General features: G+C 35.7%; 3 protein-coding genes across 5 annotated transcripts; 1 reads left to right on the top strand and 2 right to left on the bottom strand.

The window, feature by feature from the left end:
• Positions 1–627: 627 nt before the first annotated feature.
• Positions 628–4,735, bottom strand: LOC102617189 (probable chlorophyll(ide) b reductase NYC1, chloroplastic). 2 transcript variants are annotated; one of them, XM_006475562.4, is made up of 10 exons: positions 4,067–4,735; positions 3,678–3,756; positions 3,380–3,515; positions 2,964–3,038; positions 2,672–2,867; positions 2,511–2,579; positions 1,963–2,102; positions 1,673–1,795; positions 1,244–1,436; positions 628–1,135 (listed from the first exon to the last, which is right to left on the bottom strand). In XM_006475562.4, the coding sequence occupies exons 1-10, from the start codon at positions 4,403–4,405 to the stop codon at positions 947–949; spliced, it is 1,539 nt and encodes a 512-aa protein (XP_006475625.1). In that variant the 5' UTR covers positions 4,406–4,735; the 3' UTR covers positions 628–946. The 2 variants fall into 2 exon arrangements, with proteins under 2 accessions (XP_006475625.1, XP_052295252.1); XM_052439292.1 differs by having other exon boundaries at positions 3,678–3,959; positions 4,067–4,216.
• Positions 4,736–10,757: 6,022 nt separating this feature from the next.
• LOC102616877 (uncharacterized) lies at positions 10,758–14,568 on the top strand. 2 transcript variants are annotated; one of them, XM_006475561.4, is made up of 7 exons: positions 10,770–11,216; positions 11,869–11,979; positions 12,092–12,190; positions 12,307–12,417; positions 12,502–12,805; positions 13,545–13,684; positions 13,776–14,568. In XM_006475561.4, the coding sequence occupies exons 1-7, from the start codon at positions 11,079–11,081 to the stop codon at positions 14,319–14,321; spliced, it is 1,449 nt and encodes a 482-aa protein (XP_006475624.1). In that variant the 5' UTR covers positions 10,770–11,078; the 3' UTR covers positions 14,322–14,568. The 2 variants fall into 2 exon arrangements, with proteins under 2 accessions (XP_024953433.1, XP_006475624.1); XM_025097665.2 differs by lacking the exon at positions 12,307–12,417 and having other exon boundaries at positions 10,758–11,216.
• A 522-nt stretch (positions 14,569–15,090) lies between these two features.
• On the bottom strand, positions 15,091–16,741 carry LOC102616286 (uncharacterized). The gene is made up of 2 exons (XM_006475559.4): positions 16,600–16,741; positions 15,091–16,517 (listed from the first exon to the last, which is right to left on the bottom strand). Exon 2 carries the CDS (start codon positions 16,476–16,478, stop codon positions 15,645–15,647), a length of 834 nt encoding a protein of 277 aa, XP_006475622.1. The 5' UTR covers positions 16,479–16,517; positions 16,600–16,741; the 3' UTR covers positions 15,091–15,644.
• Between the last annotated feature and the right edge of the window lie 25 nt (positions 16,742–16,766).

Raw genomic sequence — 16,766 nt, 5'->3', positions numbered from 1 at the left:
AAATTTTTAATCTATATCCAATCCACGGATCTATGGATCGAATTTTTACGGATCAGACGGATTGAGCGGATCGGATTGGATTTTAAACACCCCTAATATTGACACATATAACATAATTTCATTAGATAAAAAAAAAAGAGTTATATAACTAATTGAGAAATTAATGATGTCATAAATAAATTCACATTTAACTTAATGATGTTATAAATTAATGATCATACTCGAATTTATAACATCATACTCGAACTTACTGATTTCATGTTGTATTTAATTGTATTAAAAAAAGATAAACATGTTTTGGAGAATCGCTCTTAGTAATGTCTGCATAAAATTACAATTATTATACAGAACTTGTACCTTAATTAAAAATAATAATAATAATCTTCTTTTCGTTGTTCAATATTTATCCGCCGTTTCGGATTCGTTGCGATTCTGTGTGCGCTCCTGGCACGTTGCATTGAATCCACGCGGCTCCTTATCAGAGCTTCCCAGTTCAAGGGATAAGGCGTGGTGCAAACGACGTTGTATCATCTGCAAACCTACAACTTTTGACAAAAACTTCGGTCGAGAATATTGATGTCTACTTCATGGGCCTGAGCCTAACATGTACAATCAGGCCCAAATAAATTAATTAAAATAATGAAACTTTCATTACAAAGCTTCTATTCACTCATGGGGTTCATTACAATTTCGTTAACGCATTACGTGTTACCACAATAAAAAATTCTTCACTAAATTTTGTATCTTTTTTTTTTTTCAAATCTTTACATAAACCTACACTATGACTACGTACGGTACATACTTTATCCCAGGATGAATGATCTAATAAGATAACTGAACACTTGCATATATGGTTAAGGGCCTGAAATTGCCCGTGAATTCACACTAAAAGTGCCAGCTTGTTGTAGTTCTGACGCTTTCTGGTTGCAACCGAAGGTAAAAAGAATCAGGTGCCTGGAAATGTGTTGCTACCTGTGCTGGAGAGGATTATGAAGGCGCAAACTACGGAAAGGGAGAACACGGATACCCATGTGTTCTCTGTGTACATCTCCATTGCATCTGTAAAGGAAAACCGTGCCCGATTTTCAGCCCAGTTCCGTATCCGGTCTGCTTCTGCAGCATACAATGCCCTTCCCTGCAATAGTATACCAGGAATAATCTTTTATTTGAGACTTGACCGGGCAGAGGTTGGTACAAAATGATGAAACTGGCCAGGTATGTTACTAAAAGGAACTAGCATTACCTGGTCATCAAACCAACGTCCTCGTCGCAGCCATGCAGTGACTAATGCAAGTAGTATCCTGGGAGGAGTCAAGTAATTTATAGCCTTCCCTGAACCCTTCACCACCCGTATCCGTGGAACTAAAGTTCTAGCCACAGTTTCAGGAAGCTCGCAGATGATATTAAACATTTGTTTGTTTTGTATAGTTGAGCCACTGCAGAAAAGCCATGAGCAAACGTTTTCAACGTTAGCATCACCAATTAAGTAATGAGGACCACTCACAAGCCAAAACGATCAGCAAGGAAAACTCTTGTGTGCGTGTGTAATGGAGTTTAAACAAATTCAAGCTGTTTGGAGAGATCATAGTACCAGTTCAGTTGGGCACGAGTTAGTTAAACTACAGTCAACCAGACAAGTCAAGTGGAATAACAAATGAAGCTTGCATGGTACCTTAACAGCAAATCCGTAAGGACCATGCCTGGCGATGCTGTATGCACTCCAACTTTAGACCGCTTAGACTCCTTGAAGAGTGATGCTTGAAGCTGCCTGAGACCACATTTTGTGGACCCATAGCTACAGGTTTGAAATAGTACAACAAAGTAAGCAACTCTCAGAAACTCCAAATGATCAAAGAATTAATGGAGTGTTGAACAGCAGTTGTTAAAATTTCATTCTGAAACATTCAGCCTCTGCTCACACTGGTACTAAGCTCCCAATTAATAAAAATGAGGGTGACTTACACAGCAGTGAGAGGGGTACTAGACCCTCCAGAGCCTGCACCGTCCATGTTAAATATGTGGCCTCCCTTTGGCTGGTCTCTCATCACACGCATAGCCTCACGAGTGCAGAGAATAGATCCAACTAGATTTGTTGAGACAATCTACATAAAATCACTAGGTGAGAGCCCAACTTATTTAAACTGTAAGGTACAATCACCCTCGACTAATTGCTTTCATGAAAATGAATACCCAGAAAGAATTTGAGAACATGCAGGCATTCTTGCAATCTAAATATTTCTGCCACACATAGTCTCAAACAAAAGTGCAGAGAGAAAGAGATAACAAAAGCCCAGGGGTTTGGGAAACACTGAAACAATGACGAGCCTTAAATATTATAGGCAGTAATTTTTTTTATAAGAATTTTTTAGACAGTGATTGAAACAACTATAACAGGCAGTGATTAATATCAGGTGGGAGCTCCTGGCACTCAGGCAAACTCAAAATACAAGAAAAAGGATTCTCAAATACCAACACTTTTAAGACCAACCAAGAACCCTTATCACATATACCTGTTCAATTTCTTCATTTGTAAACTGCAGCAAGGGTTTAAAACCTTTGTTTGTACCCGCATTATTTATCTGTAAACCATTAGAAAGTAACAATAAAATAAGAAGATGTGAAAACCTAAAGCAAGAAACATGTTTGCAAGAGACAAACCCAAACTACTCACCCATATGTCGATAGAACCAAATTCATTGACAGCAAAGTTTGACAATTTCTGCACATCAGCTGGTTCACAAACATCACATGCTATGCCAGCCACTTTAGCATGCACCAGATTTTTCTTGGATGAGCCACCTGCAGCCATCATACCTTCCTTGAGGTTCTCCTCAAGCTCTGTGACAGTCATACGTACAGACTCAGAGCTGCTTTCACAAGATTCAGGTATAGGCGAGGTGTTATGAGAGATCTACAGACGGAGATCAAGATCATGCATTAATAAAGTGAAAAATATCATATACCTGCGAGAAGCAACGACCACTCTATCTCCAGAAAGAAGAAATTCTCGAGCAAGTGCTTTTCCTAGTCCCCTCGTACTACACCAACCAATCAAAAAAATGCAACCAAAACATAAGAACATGATTTCTCCACGTTGGGTACACAAATTTTACAACTCAGATAAGGAAACATCAAGTCATGTATTTGTTTAAGCATCTGCATCACTAAATAGAATTATGCAATTTGCAAGTGATTGCAAAGTGAATTTCACATTGACTATTTGCCTCTATCCGTCCACCCAACCCAAAGAAAAGTGGAAGCTTTATCTGAGAGAGGGTGTCTTTTAATTCTTGATCTAATGAAAATCCCCCCCCCCCCCCCCCAAAAAAAAAAGAAAAAGAAAGAAAAAAGGAAGATAGAGAGAGGGAGAGAGGAGAACCTTCCAGTAATGACAACATTTCTTGGACCAGCTTTACAATGTTCTTCTAGAACCATATTAGCTCCTACCATAGTTCCAATAATAATTCCTCCAAGCCAGCTATACCATATCAGTGCATTCATCTGGCTGTCTCCACCTTCATCAAAATTTGCAAACAAGCGATTTTCCACAGAAGGAGTATCAAATTTTACGGAAGAATTCTAGCGTGCACATCTCAGTTTTTTTTTTATCTTTTTTATTTCAGTGAGTTATGGCAATGCACATATTGTGAAAGTATAACAAGTGCAAGTAAACTAACCTGACAGCTGAAAACCAACGGCAAGTACAACTCCAGTGCTCATCATTGTCACTATATATCTCCCAATTTGAATGGCAATCTGGGTCACAAGATAAAAATAGGCAGAGTTAAACAAAAACTTACTACAATTTATGATGGTTTTTAAAACTCTAAATTTGTGTTCTTTTGTTCCCAGAATTCAATCAAGCCAATTTAATCAAGTAAACTCTAAACAGCCGGTCTCATCAGGGGAATTCAATTCAACTTCAAGCAACCCAATAAGCTCATTAAACAAACAAACCCCTGATAATAAAATAAGATAATTACATAATTAGCCAAGCAATCTCTTCAACATATTCAGAACAAATTCATACGAAAAATAAAATTCAATTAACAAACAAAGAACTTACCGAAGAGAAAACTTTCTCAACTTTAGCCACGGCCTTACAATACTCATCACTTGATTGAGAACCCGGCCCATTTACCCGAAAAATAACATCTTTCAAAGAACTCCAGAACCCACTTGTTTTCTTCAACTTTAGCTCACTCTCCGCCTCATTTTCTCCCTTGTCGTCGGTCTTGAAGGACCTGCACGGCTGCATGTGCAACCCATAACGGCGTTTGTACGCACCCAAACCGGACCGGTAAGAAGCCGGTCTGAGACAGGGCCCGCGCTGCTGGTCCTTGAAGCAGTAATAGTGCAAGGTTTGTAGGGATATGTGCGGCTTGGTGAGTGTTGCTGGTGTCATCTTCGCGAGAGCTTGAGATTAAAAGAACGCGAGTTCATGTAATGCGAGTGCTTCTGCAGTTTGCAGTTCCAGATATTGTGGGAAAATGTTCGATGTTGTTTTAAAAAATAAAAATAAAATAAAAATATCTATTCGAAGGTTTAAGTGAGAAGCTGGATTCTGGTGCGGTGGGGATGGTCCGGAGAAATGTGACGACCACACGTTAAAGCAACCTCATCTTCGCCCACGTGGCCCTTTTCTGGGTCTGTCTGTCGCTTTCCTGAAGAAAGACGACGCTTTCACGCTTTGTTCTACTACTCTCTCCTCTCCATTTTGGTCAATCATAATAATCTTTATCTTAACAACTAATAATTTTTGGACCTATATATATATATATATATAATCTCCTCTTGCTTTGAAGTTTTGGATTCGCAGTGCCGAGTCGAGAGAGAATTGCTGATTTGGGTAAATGGGGTGATTGATTCATTAATTTTGTCTTAATATCAATCGGATCCTGATGGATGGATATACTTTAACACGTGTCACGCATGCGTGTAGGATAACAGCAAAATTTAGAACATATTTTACTTTTACTGGATATTGCTATAAGAAGAAATAGTCTCTCCGTATATTCATGAGAGCAGATTTCAAATTATTTTTTTTTTTAAAATAACTATGAATCGAGTAAAGGCGAAATAGTGAAATATTGGTGCTTAATATAATAATAATAATAAAGATAGGAAAAATATCCACGTCTATCCGTTTTTTTTAAATTTTTTTAAAAATACACAATTTTTATTTTTATTGGAATCCATCTAAAATTATATTTTATTTCACTTTTCCACTTCCGTTTGAAATCCGTTAAAATCTTAATAAAATAATTATTTTACCCCCTAAAACGAAAATTACAATTTTACCTTAAAAATTATAAAAAATAATCAGATTAAATCTAATTATTTTCTCCATTGGTCAATAAATAAATTGATTCTACAACCATCAAATGCATATTTTTTTTAAATATGTCTGTAATTAGAATGCTAAATTATAACAATAGTATTAAAAATAATTTAATCTCGCAAACCATCAATTGAATTTAAGATAAATAGAGTTTTATTATTCATTGAGTTATAATTTCTAGTAGTTAAGATTTTTTTGGTACTTCATTAACGTACCAATCATGATATTCATCATTAAATCTGATTGTTTTTTGTATTTTTTTAAGGTGAAATTATAATTTTTCGTTTTGAGGGTAAAATGGTTATTTTTTTAAGTTTCCGTTAGTTTTCTTAACGGATTCCAAACGGAAGTGGAAAAGTAAAATAAAATGTAACTTTAGATGGATTTCAGTAAAAAAAAATTATATTTTTTAAAAAATTAAAAAAAAAATGGTGGACGGTAGATATTTTTCTATAAAGATATTGAGAAGTAACGGGTTATTTAATAATTTTTGATAGCCAAAGAATTAATTAAATTTTAGGTTTTCCAAAAATATTATCCGACAAAAACCACAATAAAAGGGGCATTTGCGTCTCTATGGTCGGTGCCGCCCGACACCTCAGACTCGAAGGCGAGAGACGCCGAGCACTTGTCGTTACTGAGATCTGAGTGGTTGGCAAATGGCAATTGCACTTCGCCAAAATTTTAAGCCCACATAATCCCAGTATTACAAAGAAGTCTATTACGTTACGTAAAAAGGCTTGCATGTGCCATGCTTCACTTTCAACCAAGAAAAACTTTGCCCGTTATAGAAATGGATCAGCCCGATTAACAAAGAAGGCCAGCCACGGCCCGCTTGGCCAAGACCAACCCAGGCTGGCGGGCCGTCGGTTGACAGTTTGTTTTTAATTTTTATTCTGAGTAAGATTTTGACATCCTTCAAAATTTCTCATGAAGCTCCTTTCTAATTACAATTACTTAAATAACTAAATATATTTTTATTAATTTCTTATTTTTTGAATGGAAATTTAATTAAACACTTAAATAAATTATTCTTATAACAAAACTTTTTACACACACTGTATTTCATAATTTATATTTATAAATAAAATTTTCAAAACATATATTTTTTCAAGGAGAAATTTTATGCGAAGTTGATTAATTTAAGGACAATTATCTACTGATCACCTATTTTTTTCACATTTTTTTCAAAAATACACAATTCTTAATTTTTTTCTGAACTCCACTCGAAGTTATATTATTTTGCACATATCCACTTCCGTCTTCAAACTGTTAACAGAACTAACAGAATATTATATAAATGATTTTTTTACCCCAAATGTAAAAGAGCAATTATCCACCAACCACTTTTTTTTTTTTTGCATTTTTTTGAAAAATACTCAATTTTTTTTTCTGAACTTCACTTAAAGTTATATTTTTTTGCACATATTCACTTTTGTCTTCAAACAATGTCATTGTGAAATGAAAATTTTACCCTTATGACGCCAGCAAATTTCTAACAGTGTTATAACATGAGTGGATTAGTAAAAAAAATATTAATTTCAAGGGAGCGCTGCAAAAAAAAAAGTGTATTTAAAAAAAACTAGAAAAAACATATGGTCAGTGGATAATTATCCTTAATTTAATATATGTTTTTGCATTTTATATGTTAAATGTGGGGTATTTTAGGAAATAACAATCTAAAAGGGTGTTAATAAGGAGTTAGGCCAAGCCAACCTCGAAATGCTTGAGCTCGCTCAGATCGAATTTTTCTACCATCTCTATTTTGAAACTTAATAAGTGGTAATATTTGACTTCTTTTATTTATTTGATTAGCCTCTTTTTTTTTTTAGTTATTCCCGCCATTTTTTTCTAACTGCTCTCTCAATATACTTCAAATAATCCACAATTTAAACTTACGAATACTTTTTCATTTTTTATACACCCTCTTATTTGAAACTCCAAAAGAAATATACTACACTACCTTTAAGATATGGGAAGAGATGCTGAAAAAAAAAATTGCTCAAAGTTATGTTCATCCCAATATTTTGTATTTTTGAAGCTCATAAATTAGAAAAGTTTATTTTAAAAAATTAACGGTGTTCAATACCATCATATGTTAAATTAATTTTTTTATATGTTAATAGTATTGTCTAAAATTGTATATTAATGACTAGATAACAATAGATGGCAGGGGACACATTTGATATTTCAATCAACAATATTATATCAAGGATCAAATGTGTTCCATAATAATTTGAAATTATTATTATTATTTTTTGTTAAGATTATTCACCATTAACCATTGTCTACTATCGTCGATATTATCTTCCACTATCAATCACTGCATTCGTATCTTTTTAGCTACAATTTGGTAACATTAAAATTCTCGTTGTTGCACCTACACAACTTTATTTTCCACTATCAAGTATCAATCATGTAATGCGAGTGCTTTTGCAGTTTGCAGTTCCAGATATTGTGGGAAAATGTTCGATGTTGTTTTAATGATGTGTTTACTTAAACATTTAAGGAATGGTAATGAAAGAATGAGAATGAAACACATGTTTACTTAATAAAATATAATTTAGGAATGAGAATAAAATGTGTGGTTCCGCACAAATTGAGAATAAAGAATAAGAATCTCATTCATATAGGGGGATTGAGAATGGGGTTTCCCATTCCCTAAACTGACTTTTGTATCCCTATAATTTTTTTAAATTTATCAAATTACCCTCGTTGAAATCATAATTAATTTTATTATTTTAAATGTCATTATTATTATTATTATTAAATTTTATTAACTTTATTATTTTAGTTATTATTAATTTTATATTTTTTTAATTAATATCATTTTTATAATAATATTTATACATGTATTAAGTTAATAAAAATTACATTATTTAATATTATGAGTATTTTGATAAATTGATTCACATTCACATTCTCATTCTTCATTCATATTTATTTTGTTAAGTAAACACATCAATTACATTTCAACGTATTCTCATTCTCATTTTACTTCATTCTTATTCTATGAAATAAACACACTATAGATGACAAGCTGGATTCTGGTACGGTGGGGATGGTCCGGAGAAATGTGACGGCCACACGTTAAAGGAATCTCGTCTTCACCCACGTGGCCCTTTTGTGGGTCTGTTGCTTTTCCGAAGAAAGACGACGCTTTCACACATTGTTCTACTATTCTCCTCTCTATTTTGGTCAATAACAGTAATCTTTATCTTAACTACTAAATAATTTTTGGACCTATATATATATATATATATATATATATATATATATATATATATCTATATATATTCTCATCTTCTTGCTTTGAAGTTTTGGATTTGCAGCGCCGAGTCGAGAGAGAATTGCTCACTTGGCTGCGTGGGGTGATCCATTAATTTTGTCTTAGTGTCAATCGGATTCGGATGGATGGATATACTTTAACACGTGTCACGCATGTTTACTTTTACTAGATATTGCTACTTGATCCAAAGACATTTATGTCCTCAACATATTGAGAAATCAGTTTAAAAGATTTTCTCTCCGTATATTCATGAAAGCAGATTTCAAATTATTTATAAAAAAAACTAATTATGAATAGAGAGAGTAAAGGCGAAGTAGTGAAATATTGGTGCTTTACACAATAATAAAGATTTCGAGAAGTAACGGGTTATTTAATAATTTTCGATAGCCAAAGAATTAATTAAATTTTTAGGTTTTCCAAAAATATTTTCCGCCCAAAAACCACAATAAAGGGCATTTGGGTCTCCATGGTCGGTGCCGCCCGACACCTCAGACTCGAAGGCGAGAGACGCCAAGCACTTGTCGTCACTGAGATCTGAGTGGTTGGCAATTGCACTTCCACCAAAATTTGAAGCCCACGTAATTCCAGTATTACAAAGAAGTCGATTACATCACGTAAAAAAGCTGGCACGTGGTATGTTTCTACCAAGAAAAAGTCTGCCCATTATGGGACTGGATCAGCCTGATTAACAAAGACGGCCAACCCCGGCCTGCCAGGTTGGCGGGCCGTCTTTTGGCAGTTTATTAAGCTCCTTTCTAATTATAATTACCTAAATAACTAAATATGATTTTATTCATTTCTTATTTTTTGAATGAAAATTTAATTAAACTTTTTACAACCACTTTATTTCATATTTTATATTTATAAATACAATTTTTTAAAATATATTTTTTTCAAGGAGAAATTTTATGGGAAGATGATTAATATAATGTATATGAGTTTGTATTTTATATGTTAAATGTGGGGTATTTTAGGAAATAACAATCTAAAGGGGTGTTACAAGGAGTTAGGCCAAGCCAGCCCCGAAATGCTCAAGCTCGCTCGGATCGAATTTTTCTACCATCCTTATTTTGAAACTTAATAAGTGGTAATATTTGACTTCTTTTATTTATCTGATTAACCTCTTTTTTTTTTTTTAGTTAATCCTGCGATTTTTTTTTTCTAACTGCTCTCTTAATATACCTCAAATAACCCACAATTTAAACTTACAAATACTTTTTCAGTTTTTATACACCCTCTCATTTTTAACTCCAAAAGAAATATACTATACTATCTTTGAGATATGGGAAGCGATGCACACAAAAAAAAAAAAAAAAAAAAAAGCTCAAAGTTAGGTTACACTATCTTTGAGATTAAGGGAGGAGATGCTGAAAAAAAAATTTGCTCGAAGTTAGGTTCATCCCAATATTTTATAATTTTGAAGCTCATAAATAAGAAAATTTTATTTTGAAAAGTTAAGGGTGTTCACTGTTCAATGCCAGCAAATGTTAAATTAATTTTTTATTTTAATTTTTTTTGTCTAAAATTGCATATTAATGACTAAGTAACAATAGATGGCGGGCGACACATTTGATGTTTCAATCAATAATATTATGTCAAGCATCAAAGATGTTCCATGATACTTTGAAATTATTATTATTATTTTTGTTAAGGTTATTCACCATTAGCCATTGTCCACTATCGTCAATGTTATCTTCCACTATCAAATCACTGCATTCATATCTTTTGAATCACAATTTAGTACCATTAAAATTCTCGTCGTTGTACCTACGCAACTTTATCATAATCATCGACAATGAAGCTTCTATTCGCCGTGATTTGGAACTGAGTCGGCATCATCTAGGCCAGGTTTCTTCGCCAAGCCTAAATGATGGACTGTGTTTAAAATTGGAAGCAAACCATAACCAAAGAGCGTGTGCACTCCAGCTGCGTCGTGGAATTATTTCGTGCCCAAAATGATTTTGCATTACAGCTCATTAACAGAGGAATTGCAAGTGGGACATTCTGAGAATCAACCCACAAAACAAAAACACACGCATCTCCAATGAGATGATGCATTCTTTTGTTAAACTTCCATGATACTTCTCTTTCAAAGTTTCAAGCCGAGTCTCTTACCATCAGCCCAAATCTTAATTCAATGTCACTGACCATAACAACTCATGTTCCACGTGAACTAATAATAATAATACATAATTGTGAATAAATGAGGGATATTTAAGTAATTATACCAAACTAGAAAAAGAAAGTCCAGTGGCTAAAAACTGGAGGGGACAGTGAAGCAGCAGCAGTGTTAGAAGAATCGGGCGCAAGAGTCGGAGGGTGGGGAATTAATTTCCTTAAGTGACCGCCAAAGACTCAACAAGAAACAAAAAATTCTATCTTTATCTGAATCTCCATTTGGCTTTTAGATTAAGAGGGATTAGGCGCCAATTACCTCAGCTGGGGCAGATGCAGAAGAATCAAGATCGACGGTCAAGATCTGCCAAGCCCGCCACCATTCATGGCTGCGCCCAGTCTGGGGATCTTCTCGCCTTCCAGAGGCTACTTCGAGAGAACCCATCTCTTCTCAATGAAAGAAATCCCGTTGTAAGATCTTTTCTTTCTTTTATCTTGCTCAAAAGAAATGATCTTTGTGCTGTAATCTGCTTTGGGTAGTCTTCATTTTGGTCAAATGTTCATATGATCAACCTTTTCATTTTTCCATTGCTTACTCTTAGCGAAGTTTTGAAATTTTTTCTTTCGTTTTTAATATTTTTACGATGTTTGACTAGTAAAATGAATTGGATGGGGCCTGCATATACTTCATGCAGTAGGATTTACAGTATAGACAAATAAAGTGCCCCAAGTGAAGGGAACTTAATGCAAATATGAAGCTAGATCTAATGCGAACTCAAGTGGGTTTGGTAATTGAATTGTTTTATCATGATAGACCCGGTGAGCTGCTACTGGATTTCGAGTTTTGTTTCTAATTGATTTCATTGTGTCTGAGTTTTGGAGGTTAGGCTTCTTTCTATAGCCAGGAAGAGGTCAATGCTAAGTTCTGCATGAGTTCAGTTGAATGACTTTGTCATTTGAAAATGGTTGGGACTTCCATTTCAGTTACTTGTCTGTGATTACGCTGATAGCATGTATTCTGATTGTTCTGTCTCCGTAAATTTCTTGTCATGTAAAATGTGTGCCGGCAACTTGTGTTTTCTCTTCTTGTTTATGTATCCTCTTCATTTGGTTGAAAATGCAGATGGCACAAACACCCCTTCATGTTTCCGCTGGTTATAACAAGGCTGAAATAGTTAAATCTCTGCTTGAATGGCCAGGAAACGATAAGGTTGAGTTGGAGGCCCAAAACATGGTTAGTAAAATTCATGTTGTATGGCACTATTTAACATGAATCCTCCTTAAAGAGCTCCTATTGATATGCTTAAATGATCACAATTTAGGTGCTAATCTGTTGAGTTTTACAGTATGGAGAAACTCCATTGCACATGGCAGCGAAGAATGGATGTAATGAAGCTGCAAAGTTACTTCTTGCTCATGGTGCTTTTATTGAAGCCAAAGCTAATGTATGTTCTTGTTAACTCCATTTTCCCTTTTTTTAATGTTTTTTAATTCATGTTGTAGATTATGGGAGGTGCAACTTTATACTATTTTTTTTTTCCTCCCTCTCTTTTACATGCAGAATGGGATGACACCATTACACCTTTCCGTCTGGTACTCTATTCGGTCTGAAGACTACGCAACTGTTAAGACATTGCTTGAGTATAATGCTGACTGCAGTGCTAAGGACAATGTACTATAGATTGGAATTAATCAATTCTATTTTGAAATTTTAAAATCTTTTGTTTTTCTAAGCAATTGTTGTTGGTATGACCAGGAGGGCAAGACTCCTCTAGATCATCTCTCAAATGGCCCAGGCAGTGCGAAGTTGCGTGAACTATTACTCTGGCACAGTGAAGAGCAGCGGAAGAGAAGAGCACTTGAAGCGTGCAGCGAAACAAAAGCCAAGATGGATGAACTTGAAAATGAACTATCAAACATTGTGGGATTGCATGAGCTCAAGATACAACTTCGAAAATGGGCAAAAGGGATGCTTCTGGATGAGAGGCGCAAAGCCCTTGGTTTGAAAGTTGGTGCTAGAAGACCTCCCCATATGGCATTCCTTGGAAATCCTGGAACAGGTACTCCGTTGCTGATTATTTTTTATAAGATGATAATGTTTTCTTGTATGTATCAATGGCAATAATTACATTCATATCTGTTGCTACTTTATCTTCTGTAGGAGACTATCTCATAATTTGGCATTATCGTTGGTAACAACTTGGTGTTCTCATTGTCACTTTTATTTTAAGAAAAAAAAAAAATTAGTTTCTCATTTTCTTCTTTACACTTGACTTCCCTTAGATTTCCAACTTCATCTGATGCATGCATCATATTGATGGTTTTTTAAGCATGTAACATTACCTCAGCTTGTCTAGATACAATTTGGCAGTGAAGAACCATGGTCAATAAATCTTCAACTTCTTGATTTGGAGCTGGGTACACTATATTGTTTTTTTGCATTTCACCTTGATAAGGGCCATACTTTTGGTTCATAGGCTTACCCATCCAAGTAGTACTCTTTGTATTGCATGGTCAAGTTTGTTCCTTGATGTTCTTATGGTAATACTACGTCAAAATGTATGCACTTCATCATGTTGATGCAAATATGAAGCTTTGATCTCCTTTTCCTCAATACACATTTTAGTGATCAAAGTTTGCTTTGAAGAGAGGGAATCTATTTATAGACACGTATTGGTTTGATTTGTATTTCTAATTGTGTATCATTGTCTCAATCTAGTTTGGTTAACTGACATGATTTTTTTTTCCCCCTCTTTTTGATAAGGGTTAGCTGACATGATTAATCACACATGATAACAGGGAAAACTATGGTAGCTCGAATTCTCGGAAGATTATTGTATATGGTGGGAATTCTGCCTACTGACAGGGTAACCGAAGTACAGCGAACAGATTTGGTTGGTGAATTTGTTGGTCATACTGGACCAAAGACTAGAAGAAGGGTGGGCCATTTGCTTTCTGAAATTACGTGTTTAACTTTTATTTGGTAAAAACAAATGTAAAACAAACTAATTTATGAACTATTGTTCCCAGATAAAAGAAGCTGAGGGAGGAATTCTTTTTGTGGACGAAGCTTATCGATTAATACCCATGCAGAAAGCAGATGATAAAGACTATGGCATAGAAGCCTTAGAAGAGATCATGTCTGTTATGGATGGCGGAAAAGTTGTAGTCATATTTGCTGGCTACAGTGAACCAATGAAGCGCGTAATTGCTTCTAATGAAGGCTTCTGCCGAAGGGTAACCAAGTTTTTTCATTTTAATGATTTCAATTCTGAAGAGTTGGCCAAGATCCTCCATATCAAGATGAACAATCAAACAGAGGATAGCTTGTTGTATGGATTTAAGCTGCACTCTTCTTGTAGCATGGATGCAATTGCAGCACTCATAGAAAAAGAAACAACAGAAAAGCAGCGCAGGGAGATGAATGGAGGTTTAGTGGATCCGATGCTAGTCAATGCAAGGGAGAATTTGGACCTTAGGCTCAGTTTTGACTGTTTAGACACTGATGAATTGCGCACCATCACCTTAGAGGATTTGGAAGCAGGTCTAAAGCTTTTATTACGCTTAGGCATTTAGGATAAGAAATTTAAAAGACTAGCTTGTAATCATTCTTTTGGCAGCCTGACTGGGTTACATTGAATTGCGAAGCAGGAGATCTGTTTACATATGCCTTCATTCTTTTGCCTCCAAACTGGGGGGTTTGTTGTTGAATTTGCTGCTTGAGTGGATCTATTGATGCCCTTGGGGTTTTTCTTATGTATTCTAGTGAACTTGTTTTTTTATATTTGATCTTTTGGAACAGCAATAAATTTCTTTCACAGCATGTTTACTTGGCAATTGATGTAGTTGTTGCTTCAAGAACTCGGTTCATTAATCATTTTGGCGTGGTTAACTTGAAGCTAAACAGTAGTTAATGCGTGGTTGCATTTGCTTGCTTCGTTTACTAAGATTCATCGGCTTCCAGTTCTTTTTACTTGGGTGTGTGTATATGATTTTACTAACTAAATGGTGAATTGGTCCCAAATATCTCAAAACGTGCACATTAAAGCATAAATCAACAATAAAGTATGAGCAAATAAACAGCTAAGAGAGTATTGGAGGAGTACCCAAATCACTACAGGATTCTATGATTAAGGTAGAACAATGATCCCTTTTTTTTTTTAATCTCTTCTAATCTCTTTTAGTTAAATAAGTGATAAGATTGAGCTTTAAATTTTAATGTCGATAATTAAACTAATCTTTTTTACTAAATTAAAAAAATTATAAGAGACTGAAAGTGAATAAAAATAATAAGGAAGAATCCTAATCCATTAAAATAACATTCAAGCAAGTGCAGAACTGAAGCTTCTTGCCTCGACCACTAATGGAAAACAAGAAGAGTTGTCATAATATGAAGTGGACAAAAGCCTCGCTGCTGATATTATTATTGTTTTATTTGGCATAGAAATCAGCACTCGAGGTTCCTCAAAAATAGAGAGATTTTTTCTTTTAATTTTCTATTGTACAATTTTTTGGTCGTCTGGTCAATTCACATGCATCTTCACTATCCCAAAACAAACTCGTTTTATTTTAGACTGCTGGAGAAAAGAGACCACATCTTTCCAAAAACACCCACACAAGCAAATAAAAACAAAAGAGCAACTCTGCAAACTTAAAAAAAAAAAAAAAATAGAAGAAATTTCAGTTGGCGTAGACGTGGCCTGGCCTGGGTGACCGAGCCATGGTCACGCCTGCAAAGAAACAAAAAAGACATGCTGCAGCTGCACTGGTACTATCTCTACTGTATTCACAAAAAAAAAAAAAAAAAAACCAACTCCGAAAGCTCACCCAAGAAGGAAATTAGAAAAGGAAAAGCAAAATTACCCACAAGTAGAGAACTTTGCGAGAAATTTTCCGAAATCACCATGAAGGAGATGTACATGCAGACCCTGAAGATGATGACGAATGGCCATTGTTACTAACAGAGTCACTACCTGACGTGCCAAGCGACCTGGCATCCCTCAAAGAAACTGAACAAGCTTCTGCCGGGAGCTTCTTCATTGGAGTCAATGGAGGCGTGTTTGGCACCGGCTGTGGACTAGATGGTGATGCCGGGGCTATCTCGTCTTCGCTGGAAGAACCACCACCTGATTCTAGTCGCGAAGGCGATGTATCCGGAGTTTCAAACGGAGTATCTGCCATGCTCAGCCTGCTTGCATCGTTGTCGTAAATGGGATTGGATATGTACACAAAATGCTCCCCGCCAATGCTACCACCACGAGCTTTGTCATTACGAGCACTGTTGGAACCAACTTGAGCTGCGGTATCTTGAGTTGGCCGAGGTGACGTGATGAAGGGAGTTGGTGGGGAGGATTGAGATATGATGCCTAGACAATGAGGGCTTGTGTTTGGTTCTTGGGTATGAATTTCAAGGACACTGTGATGGGGTTGAAAGCTTTGGTTCTTCATTTCTACCTTGGTTTCTTTTGAAGAAACGTCAGGGAAGAGCAAGCTTCTTGGAGCATCAAGAACTCCCTGGGCATAGAAGCTACTGAGAGGGCTCGCTGATTGTTCTTGGGTTTGTGTAGGCAGAGAAGAAGAAATGTTGGTGGTGGTGTTCCTGAGCCGACGCCTGCGGAGTAAGAGAGAGCAGTAGAGCTCAATTAAGAGCACTAGCACGAGACCTAACACAATGGCAAGACTCACCACCATTATCAGTGTTGCTCCCACTATCACCTTGGATGCGCCCTTCATCTCTGCCCTGCCTCTCTATTTTGGTTCGTCTCTCTCTCTCTGTGAAGAGGAAAGGAGACAGTAAAAGGACAGTAATAAAGGAAGAGCCAGTAAGTCCTTTTGGCGGGAAACAGTCATTTACCTTTGACAAGTACAGGAGACGGGAAGCGAATCTTTTAGGGCACGGGGCATGGGGAATTTAAGAATTTTTTGTTCTCAACTGCGAGCGATTTCCTGATGTTGGAGGTCATAGTGGTCAATGGCAAAAAATGGTTAAATAAAAAAATGAGCTAAAAAAACTGACAAAAA

The sequence above is a fragment of the Citrus sinensis genome, chromosome 1 (genome assembly GCF_022201045.2).
Source record: "Citrus sinensis cultivar Valencia sweet orange chromosome 1, DVS_A1.0, whole genome shotgun sequence".
NCBI classification, from domain to species: domain Eukaryota; kingdom Viridiplantae; phylum Streptophyta; class Magnoliopsida; order Sapindales; family Rutaceae; genus Citrus; species Citrus sinensis.
Note: the sequence above shows the minus strand (reverse complement) of the source record. Positions and strands in the feature narration are given on the sequence as shown.

What these genes read in the sequence shown, in the direction of transcription:
- LOC102617189 (XM_006475562.4), bottom strand. Translation starts at nt 4,405, where the DNA reads ATGACACCAGCAACACTCACCAAGCCGCACATATCCCTACAAACCTTG. An exon ending in AATGTTGTCATTACTGGAAG is followed by an intron (nt 3,039 to 3,379) that starts GTTCTCCTCTCT and finishes TGGTTGGTGTAG; the next exon opens with TACGAGGGGACTAGGAAAAG. An exon ending in GTGGTCGTTGCTTCTCGCAG is followed by an intron (nt 2,868 to 2,963) that starts GTATATGATATT and finishes TTGTGAAAGCAG; the next exon opens with CTCTGAGTCTGTACGTATGA.
- LOC102616877 (XM_006475561.4), top strand. Translation starts at nt 11,079, where the DNA reads ATGCAGAAGAATCAAGATCGACGGTCAAGATCTGCCAAGCCCGCCACC. An exon ending in AGTTGGAGGCCCAAAACATG is followed by an intron (nt 11,980 to 12,091) that starts GTTAGTAAAATT and finishes TGAGTTTTACAG; the next exon opens with TATGGAGAAACTCCATTGCA. An exon ending in TTATTGAAGCCAAAGCTAAT is followed by an intron (nt 12,191 to 12,306) that starts GTATGTTCTTGT and finishes TTTTACATGCAG; the next exon opens with AATGGGATGACACCATTACA.
- LOC102616286 (XM_006475559.4), bottom strand. Translation starts at nt 16,478, where the DNA reads ATGAAGGGCGCATCCAAGGTGATAGTGGGAGCAACACTGATAATGGTG.